We start from the raw sequence: 22,547 nt of genomic DNA, 5'->3' as shown, positions 1-22,547 counted from the left end.
TTGATTGAATTACCTAAATGCATTGTAAGACTGATTGAAATATCTCATTGCATGGCAAGACTGATTGAATTATCTTATTGCATGACAAGACTGCATGGCAAGATTGACCGATTTACCTCAGTGCATTGTAAGACTGATTGAAATATCTCATTGCATGGCAAGACTGATTGAATTACCTAACTGCATGGCAAGACTGATTGAATTACCTCATTGCATGACAGGGCTGATTGAAATATCTCATTGCATGGCAAGACTGATTGAATTACCTAATTGCATGGCAAGAGTGATTAAATTATCTCATTGCATGACAAGACTGCATGGCAAGACTGACCGATTTACCTGATTGCATTGTAAGACTGATTGAATTACCTCATTGCATGGCAAGACTGATTGAAATATATCATTACATTCCAAGACTGATTTTATTTCGTTGCATGGCAAGACTGATTGAATTACCTAATTGCATTGTATGACTGATTGGAATATCTCATTGCATGGTAAGACTGATTGAATTATCTCGTTGCATGGCAAGACTGATTGAATTATCTTATTGCATGACAAGACTGCATGGCAAGACTGACCGATTTACCTCAGTGCATTGTAAGACTGCTTGAAATATCTCATTGCATGGGAAGACTGATTGAATTACCTAATTGCATGGCAAGACTAATTGAATTATCTTATTGCATGACAAGACTGATTGAAATATGTCATTGCATGACAAGACTGCATGACAAGACTGACCGATTTATCTCATTGGATTGTAAGACTGATTTAAATATTTCATTGCCTGGCAAGACTGACTGAATTACTTAACTGCATGACAAGACTGATTGAAATATCTCATTGCATGGCAAGACTGATTGAATTACCTAATTGCATGGCAAGACTGATTAAATTATCTCATTGCATGACAAAACTGCATGGCAAGACTGATCGATTTACCTCATTGCATTGTAAGACTGATTTAAATATGTCATTGCCTGGCAAGACTGACTGAATTACTTAATTGCATGGCAAGACTGATTGAATTATCTCATTGCATGACAAGACTGATTGAAATATCTCATTGCATGTCAAGACTGATTGAATTACCTAATTGCATGGCAAGACTGATTGAATTACCTCATTGTGTGGCAAGACTGACCGATTTACTTCACTGCATTGTAAGACTGATTGAAATATCTCATTGCTTTGAAGACCTGCTAGATTTACCTCATGCATGCAGACGATTGATTAATGTGAAACTGATTGAAGTATACTCAGATGCATGGCAACTAGTTACCTGCATTTAAATTACCATGCATGCAAGACTGATTAAATTACCTAATGCGTGGCAAGACTGATTGAATTATCTCATTGCATGACAAGACTGCATGGCAAGACTGACCGATTTACCTCATTGCATTGTAAGATTGATTTAAATATCTCATTGCCTGGCAAGACCGATTGAATTACCTAATTGCATGGCAAGGCTGATTGAATTATCTCATCATTGCATGAGAAGACTGATTGAAATATCTCATTGCAAGGCAAGACTGATTGAATTACCTAATTGTATGGCAAGACTGATTGAATTATCTCATTGTGTGGCAAGACTGACCGATTTACCTCACTGCAGTGTGTGCGTGCGTGCGTGCGTGTGTGTGTGTGTGTGTGTGTGTTCGGGTTTAACGTCTTTTTCAACATTTTTTCAGTCATATAAACGACGGTGTCTACTTGTAGCGGTGAGCAGAATGCCCAACTTTGTAGTGCTGCCCCACTGGAATATCACGCCGTAGACAAGTGGCATGATACCCCACGTAATCACATTATACTGACACCGAGCTGACCAGTCATAGCACTATCCTCTTAATGCTGAACGCCAAGCGAGGAAGCTACTAGTACCATTTTTTACGTCTTTGGTATGACGCGGCCTGGGATCGAACCAACGACCTCCCGCACTCGAAGCGGACTCTCTACCACTAGGCTACCGAGGCGGTCACTGCATTGTAAGACTGATTGGAATATCTCATTGCATGGCAAGACTGATTGAAATATCTCATTGCATGGCAAGACTGATTGAATTATCTTACTGCATGACAAGACTGCATGGCAAGACTGACCGATTTACCTCATTGTATTGTAAGACTGATTAAAATATCTCATTGCATGGCAAGACTGATTGAATTACCTAACTGCATGGTAAGACTGATTGAATTATCTCATTGCATGATTGAAATATCTCATTGCATGGCAAGACTGATTGAATTATCTCATTGCACGAGAAGACTGATTGAAATATCTAATTGCATGGCAACACTGATTGAATTATCTCATTGCATGGCAAGACTGATTGAAATATCTCATTGCATTCCAAGACTGATTTTATTTCATTGCATGGCAAGATTGACCGATTTACCTCATTGCATTGTAAGACTGACTGGAATATGTCATTGCATGACAAGACTGATTGAATTACCTCGATGCATGGAAAAACTTACTGAATTATCTTATTGCATGACAAGACTGCATGGCAAGACTGACCGATTTACCTCAGTGCATTGTAAGACCGATTGAAATATCTCACTGCATGGCAAGACTGATAGAATTACCTAATTGCATGGCAAGATTGTTTGAATTATCTCACTGCATGACAAGACTGCATAGCAAGACTGACCGATTTACCGCATTGCATTGTAAGACTGATTGAAATATCTCATTGCCTGGCAAGACTGATTGAATTACCTCGATGCATGGAAAGACTAACTGAATTATCTTATTGCATGACAAGACTGCATGACAAGACTGACCGATTTACCTCAGTGCATTGTAAGACCGATTGAAATATCTCACTGCATGGCAAGACTGATAGAATTACCTAATTGCATGGCAAGATTGTTTGAATTATCTCACTGCATGACAAGACTCCATAGCAAGACTGACCGATTTACCGCATTGCATTGTAAGACTGATTGAAATATCTCATTGCCTGGCAAGACTGATTGAATTACCTAATTGCATGGCAAGACTGATTGAATTATCTCATTGCATGACAAGACCGATTGAAATATCTCATTGCATGGCAAGACTGATTGAATTACCTAATTGCATGGCAAGACTGATTGAATTATCTCATTTCATGACAAAACTGCATGGCAAGACTGACCGATTTACCTCATTGCATGTAAGACTGATTGAAATATCTCATTGCCTGGCAAGACTGATTGAATTACCTAATTGCATGGCAAGACTGGTTGAATTATCTCATTGCATGACAAGACCGATTGAAATATCTCATTGCATGGCAAGACTGATTGAATTACCTAATTGCATGGCAAGACTGATTGAATTATCTCATTGCATGACAAGACTGATTGAATTACCTAATTGCATGGCAAGTCTGATTGAATTATCTCATTTCATGACAAGACTGCATGGCAAGACTGACCGATATACCTCATTGCATTGTAAGACTGATTGAAATATCTCAATGCACGGCAAGACCGATTGAATTACCTAATTGCATGGCAAGACTGATTGAATTATCTCATTTCATGACAAGGCTGCATGGCAAGACTGACCGATTTACCTCATTGCATTGTAAGACTGATTGAAATATCTTATTGCACGGCAAGACCGATAGAATTACCTAATTGCATGGCAAGACTGATTGAATTATCTCACTGCGTGGCAAGACTGACCGATTTACCTCATTGCATTGTAAGACTGAATGAAATATCTCATTGCATTGCAAGACTGACTGAATTATCTCGTTGCACGGCAAGACAGAAATCTAAGGACTCTTGTCTTTAGGAATTTCCTTATGATTAAGGTTGATTGCCTGGTTGTTTAGAAACAACAGCACAACTACCGCTACCTAACGCACTCTGGACATTTTGACAGACAGTCAGACAGATATCTTTATTTTCACCCGATGTAAATAGTGTGGGGATATGGGGCTATGTTACAGCCAAATAAGATGCAACATTTAGACTAACAACAGTTGTAAATGTATATCTTGTTTCCAGGAAATGTTGCCAGACGGTATGCAAAGAAGTAATCTTAGAAAATCGTTCATAGAAGACCAAACTTGCTAACAGTTGATCCTGTAAAAAAATCTGAAGAAATTGTCATTCAGTTTTCTATACAAACTGTTTTTGTTAAAATATCTTTAACTGGATATCCTTTAATACACTACTGTGGATCTGTTCGGCTGGAAAGATTACGGGCTAACGATAAACACCTTACATTGAATGTTTTACTTTTGAGAAACTTGAATAAATCTACACTAGCAACTGTATACAACACATCACTTTGTGAGAAAGGACCCTGTATTTAGAGCTTACCGTATAGAACAGATTACTTTTGAGGAATAAATCTTGTATCAAGCTCTTTTTCTTTAGGGAAAAGGAACCGTGCTACGAGCTTACGATTAACAGAAAATTACAACATATTATTCTGGCGGGAGAAATATGTATTATGCACTTTCGACGAACAAACTAATCTTAGGAAAGAAACCTCTGGTGCTTTCGGTTTAGGGAGGGGCGTGAAGAAAAGTTGATAACACTCACCTCTTTTTCTGTTATACGTCTCGGCTGCAAAAAAGGAGAAAACAATAATCAATAAGCTTCATTCTTTTTGTGTGTGTTGTTGTAATTAATCATGAAACAAAGACATATTATTTAAAGTAACAGCTGCCTCAAACATTGAGCAAGTTACAAAAAACATCTGCTGTCCCGAGAAACTTCTCAATAATTCACTGGGTAACGGTGTTGTAAATAAAACAGTTATAGTACCACAGTCTAGTTGTTTACAATCAACTGGCGATCGAAACAGTCTCCATTCTATATCCTTCAAAAAATCATAAAAATGTTTTTCTCTCGTTTTTCACATTTCATCTCGTCTGCCGAATGCATGAAAGCCTTGTAACGATTAGTAAGCGTAATCAAGTTTCAAATTTAAATAAATTGTAAAAAAGAACTATCTGGCGAGAATTGAAATCAGCAGATGCACCAATCATTGTCTTTTGTTACACCGGCTAAAATAATGGTAGTCTTTGTTTCAATTACAAACAGAATAAAGAAATAAAATGCATTGCTTAAATTGTATGTTTTATGTTTGATAATGTTTAACTGTTTATAATTACCAAACAATTCTTTCTACGATCTTCCTTTAAAACAAATGACTTTGTTCAGTCTCTCAAAACTTAATAGCGACAGGAATGTAAAGATATAAAGAAAATCTTAATATCGTTAAAAAGCAGCTCTCAAAAACAAAATCTGAAGCGCTATACAACTTTAAATTCTTTAGTGGTTTTAGCCACGACTATGCCAAGAATTGACAACATGAGAAGATTCAATACATTAACTGATATAGAATTGTTGTACATTATTCTAATTCTTGAAGCATCATCATAATATATACCTTTATCCTTACCGTTTAAAACGTGAACTTTGGTACTTGCTATTTGCATACTAGAGGTACGGCAAACGTATGTCCCGCCGTCCGTCATTTTAGCTCTGTCTATTTTTAAATTACTTGAAAACGTTCGTTTTAATATTGACAACTGTTTTAATATTCTTATTCCAGATTTTCTACTAGAATCCACTTTTTGTCCGTTTCTGAACCAGTCCATTTCATCTGGAGGGTAGTACTCCCCTGTGGCGTTGCACTGCAGAACAATAGGATCGCCCCTCTCCACGTATTGCTCCTCAGAGATTTTAATTTCCGGAATGTCAGACTCTGGATCTGCTTACATAAAAAAGAAAAACGACAGTTTTAGAGTAGATAACAATTGTCTTCGTTTTATGAGTCTATGAAGAGCTATAAACAAAGTAACAAAAGTACGGTTATCTATACACGAACCGCTAATTTTACCATGATCGAGTTATTAGCAGCCTATCACAAAAACATTTCCTATCTTCTCATGTATATTCATTGCAACATTTCTCCACAGTCTGAGTTACATTGTTTCTACTCTGAGTACGAACTATCTGTAAAGTATTGGAATCTTGTAGGTTACTTAAAGGGAAAGGCAATGTTGTTCTTATGTTAATTCCATATACAAGGATTTCTTTTAAAGAATTGAAAGAATTTTCAAAATCGGCTTAAAATGAGAAAGTTATTAGCATTCAAATATTTGATCAAAATGGCGGCCATTTTGTTTACATGGCAACAAATATTAAAATGGCGGATATTGAATTTCTAGGTAAATGTTTGAACTGTATTTACTTATTCCTGTAAAATAGTTTCTCTACTTTTTCCAGCTATAATGGAAGAAATTACCATGTTTTACATATTACACGCAAGAAACATATGAAATTAATCTATTTAAAAGGAAATTTGCTAAATAAATAATTCAGCAGTGTATTAAAGACGTCATAAACACACTAAAACGGCTGTCTCCATGATCAGCCATTTTCTTCAATTTCTTAAATTTCAAACTGCCATATGTTCTTCAATAGTGGTCCGATTTTAAAAATTCTTTCAGCGTTATGAAAGGCTTGAGGACGGCTTTCATATAAAATTAACTTGTTGTCAGGCTTTCCTTGCCCTTTAAATAAGAAATAAAGAAAAGACATTTGAACTAGATACGTGGATCTGGTAGAGTAATGATCTGGGAAAGGGGGTTCGAATACCGTAGATTCCCGTACGTTGAAATCCTTCCTTTAGCAAAAATCTAGATACTTGTCACTTAAATGATAAAATAGTTGATTTCCTTTGTTCCTTGTAAAATCGAGTGTTTACAACTCAACTGGGATCTATTTAATCACGAAGAAGTGTAAAATACTTACCAATTACTGATAGTTGTACTAGTCTTCGGACAGTTTTGTCTCTGGAAGCAACCTGGCATTCATATATACCAGCGTCCTCTGGTTGGACATTTTTAATCATGAGGTCCCATTGGTTTTTATATTGCACGTGACCTATTTGAAGTCTGTCGTCTGCTACAACAACCATTGTCCCAGATGTCAAAGGGAATGAGCTATCAGTCCTTCTCCATACAATCTTAATTAAAAATAATTATGACAACGAGTTAATTGGACTTCCTTGTTTTCAGTTAATGTTCCCCATGGGAGTTAATTATGAACTTGGAACCCGAAACGATCTAATTTCAGCCTCAGGCGAAACTGCGGTTTTTCATATCTGTGACGTACCTTTTGTGTTAGAAGAAAATAGACAGAACAAGGAGTTTTAAAATTGTACATGCATGTACAATTTTTATATATAATCTGCAGGTATATTTTTACACCTTCAGGTACAAATCAGAAATGTATCTGCCGGTATAAAGAATTTTACACCTGCACGTACAAAAATATCCAGGCCAGGATCCAGGGACGGGCCCAGGGGACCTGTGCCCCTCCCCTCTGTTGGCTGACGAGTGACCTATATTCATAAAAATTGCACTCAACTTTTTTGGCAAAGGAATTAAACCCCAAAAATGCACCATAGGCCACCATTTCATTATCTATTTTGCAAAATTTTCAAGGGGGAGAACCCCCTTTCCCCTTTAATTGACCGGAGTACCCCTCCCTTACCTCAAAATTTAAACAAACAAGAAATGCACCAGAGGTCACCATGTCATACCTATATTTTCGAAATATTCCAGGGGGAGACCCCCTAACCCCAACCTTTAAATGATGGGAGTACCCCCTCCAGTACCTCAAATGTTGACCCCAAAATGCTACAGAGGCAACCACATCATACATATATTCAAAATTTTCCAGGTGGAGACCCCATGACCCCACTAAAATGATGGGAGTACCCCCACCCCTCGCCCTCATACCTCAAAATTTAAACCAAATAAAATGCACCAGGTGCCACTTTTTCAAATTATATATATATTTCAAAATTTTGCAGGGGGAGAACCCTGACCCCTCTAACACGAGTGTAAGCCCCCTCCCCAACCTTATACATACAAATTCGTTCTAAGCTGGTGCCCCCACCCCCATCAAGTAGCTATAAACTTGCATAAGAACCTGCACGTATAAAATTGTACATCCACGTATATGTTGGATCTGCTCATGCAGGTATATTAAAAAATACCGGCAGGCACAATTTCATATCTGCATACATGCACATTTCCGATTTGCACTAACAAGTATAAACATTTATTATATACCTATATATACAGCTTGTCTTTCACAAGAAAATATGATCAGGCAGAACAAATCCTTATTGTACCTTTTTTATTGTACGTTGCTTAAGCTTTCGTTCGGTAACAAAACAGTAAACAAAAAGGTGGAGGTACTAGTATATAATAAAAGGGTCATTACAACAGTAGCTAGATTTGGGATTTTGTATTCGGATCTCGTGGATTTTGCAAGGACGGATCACACTCGGCGCTTGCGCGTCTCAAAAGATCCGAACTGGCAAAATCCACTCGAGCCAAATACAGCATCCCAGATCGAGCTACTATTATAATAACTCTATTGTACAATTCAATAGTTTTAGCTCGATTATTCTACTCACCACGGCGTCGGCGTCAGCGTCACACCTTGGTTAAGTGTTTCCTAACAGTCCTCATTTTGACAAACTCTTTTGAGATAAAGCTTTGAAAGTTTCAACACTTGTGTACCATCAGCATGTCCAGTTTTAGGCAGGAGTACATAACTCCATCAAGGATTTTGGCTGAATTTGCTCCTTTTAACTTAGAACTCTTGGTTAAGTTTTTCGTACTAGTTCATATTTTGTGTAAAGTGTTCGATATATGGCTTTGAAACTTTTATCATTTGTTTATTATAACAGTCTCTATCTGTAGGCAAGTGTACATAACTCTGTCAATTATTCTGGCTAAATTATGGCCCTTTTTGGACTTGGAAATCAGTTAAGTTTTTCATACCAGTCCATATTTTGCCTAACCTGTTTGTCATATGGCTTTGAAACTTTGACCACTTGGACAATGACTTTAGCTCAGTTATGGCCCTTTTTGACATAGAAATTAGTTAAGTTTCGCATACCATTCCATATTTTCTCTAAACTGTTTGATATATGACTTTGAAACTTTGAACAATGGCTTACCATCCTGGTCACATTGCCATATAGTGCAAGACTTATCCAAATCCACAAATGCAGGTACATTATTTGTCTTATCTATTCTTTTTCTTTTGTCTGAAAATCTCCGGTAATATTTTGACCTTATACTTCCATCAATTCTTCGAATAGTCGAGCGCGCTGTCAACAGACAGCTATTGTTATTATACTTACAGGTATATTTTTGTACCCACGTGTTTAAAATCTTACCTGCTGGACTAATCTTACTTTTGACACAAATGGTACGCCATACAAATCAGCCATTCTCGCATATTTGACTGTCGCCGGACCAAGAAGTAGTTCTAAGTAAAATTCTATCTCATTTACTTTTCATTCTAAGGCATAACTAGATTGATTAAAACACAAGAAAAACGACGAGGGGAGTAAAACAGAGGTAAAATAGATTGTCTATGGATGGCTTTTCTTTTTTATGTTTCTGAAGTTACTTTGCCGTAAATCCTGATGCAATAACTGTTCAACATAACATTTCTCCCGCATTATGATAAAAATTCATTTCAAAAGTTACGTCAGAAATAACTATGGGCTGATTCTAAGTAGATGTGTCATTATTCTTTGACTTTGAAATAGTGGAGTCGTAATTAATTTGAAAATATTGGTCCTCCGAACAATTTCCACAATGGGCTCATATATGAAAACGTGCTTTCGATGACAATTTCATATACAGATAAATTTTGCAATGGAGCTTTTCATAGTTACCACATGTATAGGTCCGTGTTACAATTTTTCACAATGCGCCAAAAATCAACTGGAGTCCTTAAGTTATTATTGTGAATTATTTTACATAAAAACATCTCTAGTGTGTGTCAAAAATTCAACTTAAGCCCGCCCGCTTAGCTCAGTAGGGAGAGCGTTGGTCTACGGATCGCGGGGTCGTGAGTTCGATCCCCGGGGCGGGGCGTATGTTCTCCTTGACGATTTGATAAAAGACATTGTGTCTGAAATCATTCGTCCTCCACCTCTGATTCAAGTTGGCAGTTACTTGCGGAGAACAGGTTTGTACTGGTACAGAATCCAGGACACTGCTTAGGTTAATTGCCCGCCGTTACATGACTGAAATACTGTTAAAAATGGCGTTAACCCCTCCACCCCACCAAAAAAAAAAAAAAAAAAAAAAAAAAAAAATAGCCGCCACCTGTTTAACAACCACTTTTTGTGGATTTATATATCCATCACTTCCGGTTGACCAAACGTACAGAAACACCTATAGGTCAGAGACCACCAATTCAAAAAAGTACAGGGAACTTACTGGGAATGAGGTAAGTGTATACAGACCTAACTAAACTAAAGGAACCAGCGTGGGAGCCATCTGGTCTAGTCGCGTAATGGCTGCCAGGTATTTGAACACTAATTTTTCACTTGGCATGGCAACAGAGGTCTAAATTGAGGCTAGTTTTTGTTTAAATTTCATTTTGGATGTATTGTTGACATTTTGGTAGGAAAAATGGGAGAGCAGGTTGTATTTGGTGAAGTCAAGCTCAATTGTAGTATGAGTAGTACTTCCAGGTCACAGCAGTGTGATTTTGATGTCAGTTTACAGTAAGTAAATGTGACCAGAGAAATCTCTCTTAGAAGATACATGACACCTACTTTTCTCTTCATTATCAGTTTTATCATAACTCTTTAAAATGAGGTAAGGATTTGTTCTCTGAAATGGGTCTAGCTATGTTTGGTAGCTCTTTGGAAAAGGTCAGTTTTATATAGAATATATAAGGAAAACTATTTAGGCTATTGTGACCTACATGGGAATAAGGTAACGTCTGTGCGTTCTGATTGGTCAGTCATGTAAACAAACCCAGGAAGTGATTATTTTTTAAAAATTGATATTTTTCACTGCATTTACAGTATTTTATTATACATTTTGACAAAATTTGCTACATTTTATGTGTACTGAAAAAAGTTTTATCAAACGAATTTCTCCCGCCATGTCAATGATGTAACAGGGGGTCATCTCATTCACACGAAAATTGCTTAAATAAAGTATCACTATTCATATGTTTTTCGTCCGATATTTTGGTAGAACTAAGATAGTTCTTGAAAAACTTGTAATTAGATGTACATGTTTCGTTGTATGGAAGGCCGTACACGCCATAATGTTACAATGTAAGTCTATGGGAAAACAATTGGTGGTCTCTAACCTTAAAAGAAATTATATTTACTGTTTTGGTTCCGAGGTTATAGACACTACACCGCAGTACAGCCAGCTCTCCTCTATGGAAGGTGACATTGGACGGAGTGTGTAGGAAATCTGGAGCAGGCGTGCGGTGTCTCTCCGCATATCTATGGTCTGAAATGCAAAACAGACGTATGATTTGTGCCTTCTCGTTGCAGGATAGTCGTAACTTGTTTTTCATAATCAGTTCTATTTTGTATACTTGGTTATTCTTAGGAAAATTACCATCGATTATACAGGCTCGACATCTTTTGGTCTAAAACAGATACTGATTAATTAGAAAGTTCCGCTAGAGACGCGCTGACTTATAAGAGGGTATTTTTACTAAAATGTGTTGTCATCGTCAATGTTGGTGCCACTAAAACAATGAGTGTATACGTTTTAAAGAAGTTGACTTTCAGCTTCAAAGCAAATGAACAACCAACTTTTTGCCCTATATACATGAAAGACAAATTATAATAAAATTTATTTAGATTGAAATTTACAACCCACTTTTTGCCAAATATACATGAGAGATAAATTCTAATAAAAATTTATCTAGATTGTTTTTAATACGTATGTTGATAAACTGGAGGAACCGGTTTAACAACTTTGCAGTCTTATCTGACTTTTTTTTATATATCAGATGAGAAACAACCTTATTTTACTAGATATGGATTTGACATATTTATTGTACTGAATATATTAGCATAAATAAATGATATATTTATACAAGCTAAAGTTTGTATTCTTACAAAACAATCATTTACATTTAGGCATGTTAATTTTTTTGGCAAATATATATTTTGATGAAACAGCGAATTTATCATACGTCGTTCGATACCCACTTCGCACGATATGTATATTGTACAGGAATAACTGGGCATCCGACGGTACGGCAACTGATATGTTAACCGGCCTTAGGATCTAACTCTGACATTCTATAAAGTTTAGACTGACGCTCAGAATTTAGCCAGTTTACAGGCAGCCATCCAGAGATATGTATCTCTCATAGAGGAATCTTATCATCCATTTTATTTAATCAATAACAATTGATTAAGGTCAGCTGTATCATTTCTTCTTTTCTCTAAACACATAAATCTTGATACAATTGGACTGACTGCATCGATGTCGGCGTAAATCAAAGATAAAAACCATATAATTACTTTAAATACCTGCCATGACATCATAGACGAGTATTATTGTATATGCATGACAGACTGGCATGCAAACGCTACAAATTTCTGTCCAAGTTTCCTGACATGGACGATAATTTTTGGCAGACGACATATTATATTGCACAAAACAAATACAAATTTACGTCTAATGTATCCCGGTATATCTTTTGCTACCGATATATTGACAAGGAAAGCAGACAATATTAACATCGTTATCTTCTTGTTTTTTATTCGGCGGACACTACTAGTATATTCATTACAGTGGGTCTTCTATTGAAATTTGTAAACACTGCTATTCGAATTTTATAGTCATCTACAGTCTAAAGGTGAATAGAGGAATACTTTTGCCAAGCATTTATTTTCAGTCTAGATATGTGACAGCCATACAGTTTTTTGTACCTCGTTTATATCCGTCTACATAATATTTTTACCATTTACACGTATCATGTATTGAGTGAAATGATAAAATCTTGAAAATCTGTAACCTTTGCAATGTATGCCAAAAGGTAAGCCATCCCCTTAAAATATCATCATCTTCATCATCATCATCATCATCATCATCATCATCATCATCATCGTGATAATAATGATAATATGAAATTAGATATATGCAAAAACGTATGATATAAAAAGTTTTCTATGTGCATAGCATGGTCATAATAAAACTTCACGGAATCTTGTGAATATTGGATATAATAGTCGTAGGTCTAGAAAACAGAAAAATCATCTACCGAAAACTTGTCTTTTTCTGTTGCCTTATCACATTGTTATATTATCAGTAAAAAGGATAAATATGGATTAAAAAAGCTTTAAGCTCTTTGTCTCTATTTTGTAATCAGGCTGCTGAGAATGGACACACCTGACAAATAAACATTCTCGAATATTGTACTGACCGAGGCAAGTCTCGTAACATTCCCAGATTTCTTCGAAACAAGAGTACGTCAGATGCCTACATTAAAACAATGTTACTGCTATTTTGTTCTAATTTTACTGAGATTAAAATCAGTTTAAAATTCATTACATAATTTTGGCGGTAACGAGGCTCTGCCTAATTACGGCCAAACCTGTTAGCCGAGAGCCGGATATTCCGATCTGCATCGACAACCAGTAGTAGATTTTTTTCCCTTGCGTACCGTTATTTACCAAATTATGACACAATCTAAGCAATGCGAAATACTTTATTTGTAGCACTCTTTCTTATGGCAGCGTATTTAAACAAAGCGCGAGAAATTAAAATGATGTCGTGGCACAGCCTCTTTACCGCCCGTACAGTTACCCTCGAACAGGATATTGCCATCTACATCTACAACCAGTGACATATTATTATAGTCTACCTCTTAATTTCGATAGAAAATCTAAATCCGACAAATGTCGTCTTCTAGAACAATCTAACTTCTGACGTAATTATGCAAATGAAGCTAAGGTCCTAAAATATTTGGATTTCTGAATGTGTTTAGACTAAAGAATTTCAAAGAAAGACCATGCTCATCAGAGGTTTGATATATTCTTGAAAGAGTTTAACACGGCAGCCGTGTTCAGGAATGACATTTTTGGTGTACAGTAATGCGGTATCTATTCACATATGTAACGTGCTTGTTGTCTGTATCAGTGTATCTGCCTATGGGATTAGAAAAGACAAGTTACTTTCCAGTATATTATTTACAAACTAGAAGTAATAGATCTCTATATATATCTAACTGTGACGATTTGTACAAATAACTAACAATGACATGAACATTCTGCTATCAAGCTGTTTCCAATTCCGACAGCTTGCGTCTTTGATTAGGCAATATTTCATTGTATATCAATTCTATCTTTTACTGATCTAAGTTTTGTCCAAATGTTACGCATTTTACAACTTGACTTAAAGCAGTAATCGTTGTAAGACCCTACTTATTGCACCATTTAAGAACACAGATGTATCCACACTTGAATGGAATGGGAGCTGTTTAGTTTTTTAAAGTATCTGCGTTTCAAAATTCACAGATTGTGTATAATATACGACATGTTGTATTATATATCAATCCTTTTAATATGCTGCTATAGGCAGATTCGTTGACATCCTATTATGTACAGTGTTGTTTTGTTTGTGCTCTAAATTTGATGTTCTAAGATCTATACCAAAGCGATTGTTATATTACATAAGCCTGGCTGTAATTCAACAAATGACTGGACATTGACATACGTTTATACATTCATACTTTATGCAATATTTATTTTAAATTCCAGTGCTTTAATTTCAGAACAGATAAGTCGAAGACTTCACCATTTCCCTCGCCGTAATGATGTTTATTATGGCGTCATTATGGCTAGGTGTGGCAATATGGCTAGCCGTTTATGTACTTCTTTATTATATACATTTTCTTCATATTTATCTTTATCTTCAATTTTCATGCTTTCCATAAAATTGTAAGACATTTGAGTTGCCTTTTTATAAATTTTATCATGATTTTAGAATCGATCTGAAAATTATTCGTCACATTTTCGCCAGCCATAATGGCAGTGCTTACAGGACGCCAACGTACGTCAGAACGCGCAGACTTTCTGGTTACCCAGGGTGTCATTATGATGGCGCGTGAGGCACACTGCACCATTATGAGCCCGTCAGGGCGACCGTAATAGCCGTTCTTATTGTAAGGTGTGTAACAGAATATTTAAAGGTATATAATAAACAATCAAATATAGTCTACAATTATTTGAAATATACTATACTGCTGCTTTCAACTAAAGCGTAAAACTGTTTGTTATCCCCCGACGAAAGTCGGAGGGATATAGTTTTGGCGTTGTCCGTCCGTCCGTCCGTCCTTCCGTCTGTCTTTCCGTCCGTCCTTCCGTCTTTCCGTCCGTCCGTCCGTCCGGAGCCATATCTAGGAAATGGTTGGGAATATTTATTTAAAACTTCATATACATGTTCACCACTATGAGTTCTTGCGGCCCGTCAAGTTTCAGTCAGATTGCCCAAGTAACACCAGAGTTATGGCCCTTAGAAGTTTTTAGTATTAACTATATAGGGTACTATAAATATGGCAATTTCTGCATCATAACTTTTGATATATTTGACTTAGAACTATGAAACTTTAACAGAATTTAGATCACCATAATGTGGTTGTGTACACACAATTTCATTCGGATTTATTTTGTAAATTAAGAGTTATTCCCCTTTAATTGTATAAAAATCCACATATTTGTACATAACAAACTTACCATTTGGTAGAATTTCATTAAATTTCTTTCATTCTTTTCCATGAACATTTATCGTAAACATGTGAAGTTGTGTACCCACACCTGGGCACCCCCTTACCTTGATCACACACCTCCCCCTGACACCCCCCCCCCCCCCCCGAAAAAAAAATCCTTATTTTAGATTTTTTTTCAAACAAACTTCATATACATGTTCACCACTATGAGGTTATGGGGCCCATCAAGTTTCAGACAGATTGCCCAAGTAACACCAGAGTTATGGCCCTTAGAAATTTCTAGTGTTAACTATATAGGGTACTATAGATCTATAGATATTACTATTTCTGCATCGTAACTTTTGATATATTTTACCTAGAACTATGAAACTTTAACAGAATTTAGAGCACTATAATGTGGTTGTGCACTGACAGTTTTGTACGGATTTCTTTTGTAACTTCAGAGTTATTGCCCTTTAATTGTCTAAAAATCCACATAATTTATTTGTACATAACAAACTTACCATTTGGCAGAATTTCATTAAATTTCTTTCATTCTTTTATATGAACATTTATTATAAACATGTGAAGTTGCGCACCCACACCTGGTCACCCACTTGCCTTGGTCACACCCCCTCCCCCTCTCAACCCCCCTCCCCCCCCAAAAAAAAATATAAAAAAAATTTTCATTTCTTATTTTAGATTTTTTTCAAACCTTCCAAGTTGTACCATTCCCCCACCTCACTTCTCCACCCAGTCATGCCCACCACTGATCATGCATCCTCTCCTCCCCCCCACCCCCACCAACTTCACCCTTTTACCCTTTTTTTTTCATGTTTAATTTTCAATCAATATTTATAATCAACATGTGAAATTTTGTTTCCTCTCCCGTTCCCCTGCACCCCCACCCCCTAAAAAAAATAAATATATACATATATATATTTCCATTCCTTTTTTTTTTTTTTTAAATGTTCAAACCTTCAACATGTTAAGTTGTGACTGCACAAACCTTGCCCTCAGCCATGTTCAAGATATCTTACCTGTGTTCTCTTAAGGAAACTGTCCTTTTAAGTTCAAATGTACATGTTAAACAGCAACACCTGGTGCCAAACCACTCGAAGACAATATTTCTTTCCAGTTAAACTTCAAGCTCATATTTCAATTAACTGCATTTAATTTTAAAAGCTAAGCTTATTACAGTAAGCATATCCCATTCAAAATAAATTCTTTGGTCAGGATCAAAGTATCATACATTTATTATATACTCTTTAATTAAACATTTGTTTTCTGTTAAATTGATTTTGACTAATGAAATTATTTGCTTCTTATTAACATCCTTTCACTTTTGCTGGATATATCTTTTTGCCATTCCTCACCACAAACCCTTTCGGCGGGGGATACCAATTCATCGAATTTGTTTGTTGACTATAGCTCTGCCAGTATTGCCTAGGATGTGTATTAGAATGCAGTTGATAAATATCTACACGTGGTTTTGGCTTGAAAACTTGTGGAATTTGCCTAACAAATATCACAATAATCTCTTCTTTAACTATGCGTGTCAGTAAAAACCTTACCACTCCGACTACACGATAGAACATGCTAGCTTAACCGAAATATGTCTGTTATAATCAAAGTAAAATAGTTCTGCATCTACAGAACGCCATTTTTTTTTGTATTCTGCTGGATTTGAAAGAAAATTTGATTTCTGTCCGAGTTTTTCTTGGCTGTAGCTATCACGCAGAAGCCCTTCTGTCCGGCGCAAACAATATGCAAAACCCCATTTGGCCAATTCAAAAGTTTGTCCTTCTAGTAAATATTGCAAATTTATCTATACTGAACAAGGCAGCTTACCCTACGCCTCTAAGACGCAGAGGAAGCACATGGCTCCCCCAAAACATAGTAGTAATAAGCAAGAAGTCAATAGTGGAGCGAAAGTCAAAGAGACCTTGATAGTTGGCTGCAATAGGGATCATTTATTCGGCATGACCATGTTCTGGCCCATGTAAAGTTGACCTCTGAAAGTCGTTTAGATGTATATTATCATCTTTCTCGGGCTGCGCTCTCGCGATATAATTCCTTAGCATTAAGCTCTAAACAATATTTTATTCAATTTAGGCTATATATGACAACAGTCAATGCGGATATTTACAAAAGTATTTACGAATATAATATTCTACCATTCACATCAGCGACTGGAAGTAACAAACATGACTTGATAAAATGCCCCGTTGGGAAATTTTCTAAGTATGTATGTTAAACAGTAGTCTAGACTTAGTAGTAACAAAGTTCCACTTATATCTTTACATAAAATACAGTTCCCTTCTTTTTGTTACAGTTTGATGATATGATTTTCCTATGAAAAAATGTAAGTCTTAGATTATCATTATTATTATATTATCATTATTATTACAATACCAGATTTATATAGCGCCCTTTACATATCTACTGAAAGTGACAGAACATTCGCGTAGACGTGTCAATCACACTTTGATCTTAACCGTGTAGTGAGAAAAATAAGCTTATTCCGATTGCCGATTTTAAAGAATTTTTTCGAACAACGTAACTTTGTTTATTTTTTTTTTTTATTTATTTATTTTTTTGAACGACGTCAGATGGCACGTACAATGTCTCGTAAAGGGTCGCCATTGATATTATTGGGCAAATGCTATTAAACGTTTTTTTCCTTTCTATAAAAACACAGTGGATGTAAATATTTGTAACTGTAGCTCTGTTTAACCGTAAATTTCACAGAAACTAATTAAAAACAAATTCAGTGAATTTATATCCCCCGCCGAATAGGTTGTTTTGTTAATGAGAGGACTTTATTTTATTTTTTTTTTAATTTCGAGATATACACAAGTTATGTACAAAAGGACCATGCAGCAGTTTGTTGGTTCCTATTTTTTTTACAAAATACAGGGTAAAAACTATAGTGATCTATATCTATACTCAGTTTCCATCAATGGGTTACTTTGTGGGAATTTACGAATTTTAGGACAATCTAAGGCCGGTAACTCAAAAGATACTGAAGTGATCCTGATGAAATATATGCACAGACTGCCGCCCTATAGTGATCTGTGTTTGTGTTAAATTTCATGAAGATCAAACTGCGTGAGCACCTCCACCTAAAGTGATCCATATTTGTGTAAAGTTTCATAAATCCGATACTTAGATACAATAAAAGTCCATATTTTTTACCAAATCAAGGGAAAAAATCTGCTTTTACTGGGTCAAGGGGTATGATACTACATGTGAGCAAAAGTCATGTGCTTATTGATTCGTGATTAGAGCTGTCCCGCGTCCGCACCTTGGTTAAAGTTTTGATGCACTTTCTCCTGATCTCTGTAATTACTTGATGGATTTGTTTCATACTTAAAATAGTTATTCCTCATCATCGCCCATATCATATGGCACAAGGGCCAACACTCTCACATCAATATTTTATGAATTATCCCCCATTTTACTTAGAATTTCAGGTTAAGGTTTTGATGCACTTTCACTCTTATCTAAGTTATATTTGATTCAAACTTAAAATAGTTGTTCCACATCGTCACCCACATCATATAACACAAGGTCCATAACTCTAGCAGCAGTTTTTCATGAATTATGTCCCCTTTTACTTAGAATTTAAGGTTAATTTTGATGCATTTTCGCTATATTACAGAGAGGATTTGATTCAAACTTAAAATAGTTGTTCCACATCATATCCATAACCATAACTCTTGTATTCCTCATCATCGCCCATATCATGGCACAAGGGCCATAACTCTCACACCAATATTTTATGAATTATCCCCCCTTTTATTTGGAATTTCAGGTTAAGGTTTTGATGCACTTTTACTCTATCTCATTTATTACTAAATGGATTTGATTCAAACTTAAAATAGTAATTCCACCTTATCACCCACATCATATGACACAAAGTCCATTACTCTGGCACCAATTTTTCATGAATTATGCCCCCTTTTACTTAGACTTTAAGGTTAATTTGATACATTTTCACTTTATCTCTGTTATTACAGACAGGATTTGATTTAAACTTAAAATAGTTGTTCAACAAAATCACTCACATCATATGACACAAGGACCATACTTCTAGCACCAGTATCTCATGAATTATCTCCCCTTTTACTTAGGACTTCTGGTTAAAATTGTACTTTCACTCTATCTCATTTATTACTAAATGGATCTGATTCAAACTTAAAGTAGTTGTTCCGCATCATCACGCACATCCTATGACACAAGGTGCATAACTCTTGCACCAGCATTTCATGAATTATGCCCCGTTTGCTTAAAATTATACTTATTTAATGTTTTGATACACTTATCTTTATCTCTCTTATTACTTAATACTTTTGACACAGACTCAAGCTATCGTCCAATATTTTCATCCACATTGGAGTCATTAAACACTCCGCCCACTTTCACTATCCACCATCAAAATAGCCGAGCGCGCTGTCTCCTGTGACAGCTCTTGTTTACAAGGGCGATTATACAATATGTGACCTAATTAATAATCATTTGAGGTTTTACCGTTTAGTGATTCTAGCTGAAATACTTTTTATAAGCATTTTCATTTCTTTTCTTTTTTTTCAAGTAATCTAAGGGCGAAAACTCTGCTTTTACCGGGTGAAGAGGTATAATAATGTGAGCAAAGGGCATGTGCTAAATAATAATTATGTGATATTTGGTGAATGTTTGAATTATAAGCATTTTCAGTTTCGGACGGACGGAAAACGCCAAAACAATATCAATCCGTCTTCGGCGGGGGATAAAAATTAATACTCATACGTGTGAGGGTTTCACAAAAATATGTATGAATATATTTAAGATTTGTGAAATTTACGTTTCGCATTTTTGGTTGCGGGTTTACCCCGCTACCAAAGTTACAAGTGTATTTCTGACAATCATATAGCATCTTTATTTTATTCCTAATCACATTCAAAGGATGTCCATGTGCTACACAAAATAGTCCCATTCATGAACAATGCGGATGAATTATCAATGATCAATTATCAGTTCTAATTCAACCTGTATCCATTCACACTGACCATTTAGATTATATAAGATCTATCAATGATAAGGTATTCCAGCCCATGGTTATCGTTACATCACCGATTTCCAGCTGGCAATTTAGTTAAGTTCATGTAAGGTCAGACAGAGTTTATCTTAGATATGAGGCACATTGCATTTGTTCTCATACACAATTTATAGACTGGATTTAACATGAAATAAATCTACCAAAACCCCACCACCAGACCCTCAAGGCTTGATTCTTTAGTTAGAGTAAATTACGTATATTTCACCTGCAGACCTGAACAAAAAAAGCTTAAACGATTGATAGACGAAAACCTCATATGCCGTGTAGAGCGGCGAGAAATATAACATAACTCTTTGAACACAACACAACACCACACAACCCAACCAAAACAACAGAGCAAAATGAAATAGAACATAGTAGATCCAATCAGAACAGAACAGAACGGAACAGAACAGAATATAATAGAAATCTCTTCTGTAAGCTTGCAACCTCCCCTCCCCAGCAAACACTATTCTTTTTAAACGCCATTTCCTGTGTTCTAATGCATCCAATAAGGATTTGTCCTTAATAATTGAGACTGCCGGTATTTGTATATTCGATATATTCGAAATGTGTAGAGCCGAGGACAGCAATAAAACATGCCAGTATAGTTCAAAGACCGATCGTTGTTTAGTATACGGGAGACGAGAGCATTCTCCTCAACAAAACATTGTGTGTGTTTTTTTTTAATTCTGGGCAATTCAAACAACCAACAAGTTAAAGCATAGCAAAAGTTCCTTCTAGGGCACATCTGTATAAATATATAATGATCATCTTGTAAATTTTGGTTACAATTTCTTCTTTAAATATTGGTCATCAGTGTGTGGAACACTAGAACTGGACCATTCTACCTTATTGGCATTCCATAACCCCCGTTTAAGCGCCCCGGGGGCGTTACATTTGCACCAAGGGGGCGTTTATATCTGCACCAAAATACAAAAAAAAAGAACACTAAAATTTTGAAAAAAAGATCTATGTTGTTTTCTACTGCCTGAAAAAAATGTCAAGTCCGCTATTTCCACAGTAATTATAGTGGACGCAACTTGACCCCGATGGTTGACCTTAGGTTGATTATTCATATCGGTTATTTCATTACAGAAATCAAGGGTGCTTAGGGTAGCCGTGTATATTTATACGGAATAAGTTTGTATACAGTGCAGTATCAAAGTATATATACTTACATTTGATCAGTTAAAACTTTCCAATACACTAATTTATATTTACACAAACTTATTTTCCTTTTTCTCATGCAGCTCGTGTTTTACGTACACTCCTTTTCAATAATAGGTTGTGCCTCATTATGTAGTATAATACAAAGGTCAACCATCGGGGTCAAGTTGCGTCCACTATACGCTAAAATAAGTTGTTAAATCCAACAACAAAGTAAATCCGTTACCACTTTTAGTTGAGTAAATACGGCAATTAAGAAACACTGGCTGTACACGTTGACCCGATTTAAACTCGTAATGTCCACGTGTTATTGGAAAATCGTACACGCGTGTAGATTTTTTGAGAAGTTTATGGAGATGATATAGCGGACAATTAAAAGTGATTAGTGGATATTTTACGGAACTTGGTGTTGTTTTTTTCTAACATGTAAAATGGATATTATACGCCAGTGTTTGGTTTTAATCAGTTACTTTTTGAAAAATGTTCATCCCTTCAATAGCTGCTGGTGGGATCCTAATTTACTAGTGATTTGGGCCGCCGTGATTTGATGCGCTAACAGTCTTCGACCTCGCACACAACAAATTTAGCGGTCATTAATCAAGTAATTCATGGCTGTAATTTAGTAGTATCTGTCCCAAACATCCGGGCATTCGATTCATGAATTTGTTGTGCACAATGAGAGAGTCGCAATGGGGTTTGTTTTCACATTATTAAGCATGCATTCGAAGGTAACGACGTATGTTAACCTTTTGTGACAA

The 22,547-nt window shown here is 36.0% G+C and overlaps 1 protein-coding gene across 10 annotated transcripts in view; it reads right to left on the bottom strand.

Annotated features, from left to right (window-relative positions):
- LOC123566561 (lachesin-like) overlaps positions 1–22,547 on the bottom strand; it is a 460,053-nt gene that overhangs the window by 7,308 nt on the left and 430,198 nt on the right. For 8 of the 10 annotated variants that reach the window (XM_053549741.1, XM_053549738.1, XM_053549742.1 and 5 more), the window contains 4 exons: positions 11,193–11,320; positions 6,777–6,990; positions 5,407–5,733; positions 4,554–4,577 (listed from right to left, as the gene is read on the bottom strand). In XM_053549741.1, coding sequence (XP_053405716.1) covers positions 4,554–4,577; positions 5,407–5,733; positions 6,777–6,990; positions 11,193–11,320 — 693 coding nt within the window. The remainder of the gene's footprint in view (positions 1–4,553; positions 4,578–5,406; positions 5,734–6,776; positions 6,991–11,192; positions 11,321–22,547) is intronic. The other 2 variants (XM_053549744.1, XM_053549746.1) reach the window with 2 other exon arrangements.

This window comes from Mercenaria mercenaria, chromosome 8 (genome assembly GCF_021730395.1).
Source record: "Mercenaria mercenaria strain notata chromosome 8, MADL_Memer_1, whole genome shotgun sequence".
NCBI lineage: Eukaryota > Metazoa > Mollusca > Bivalvia > Venerida > Veneridae > Mercenaria > Mercenaria mercenaria.
Note: the sequence above shows the minus strand (reverse complement) of the source record. Positions and strands in the feature narration are given on the sequence as shown.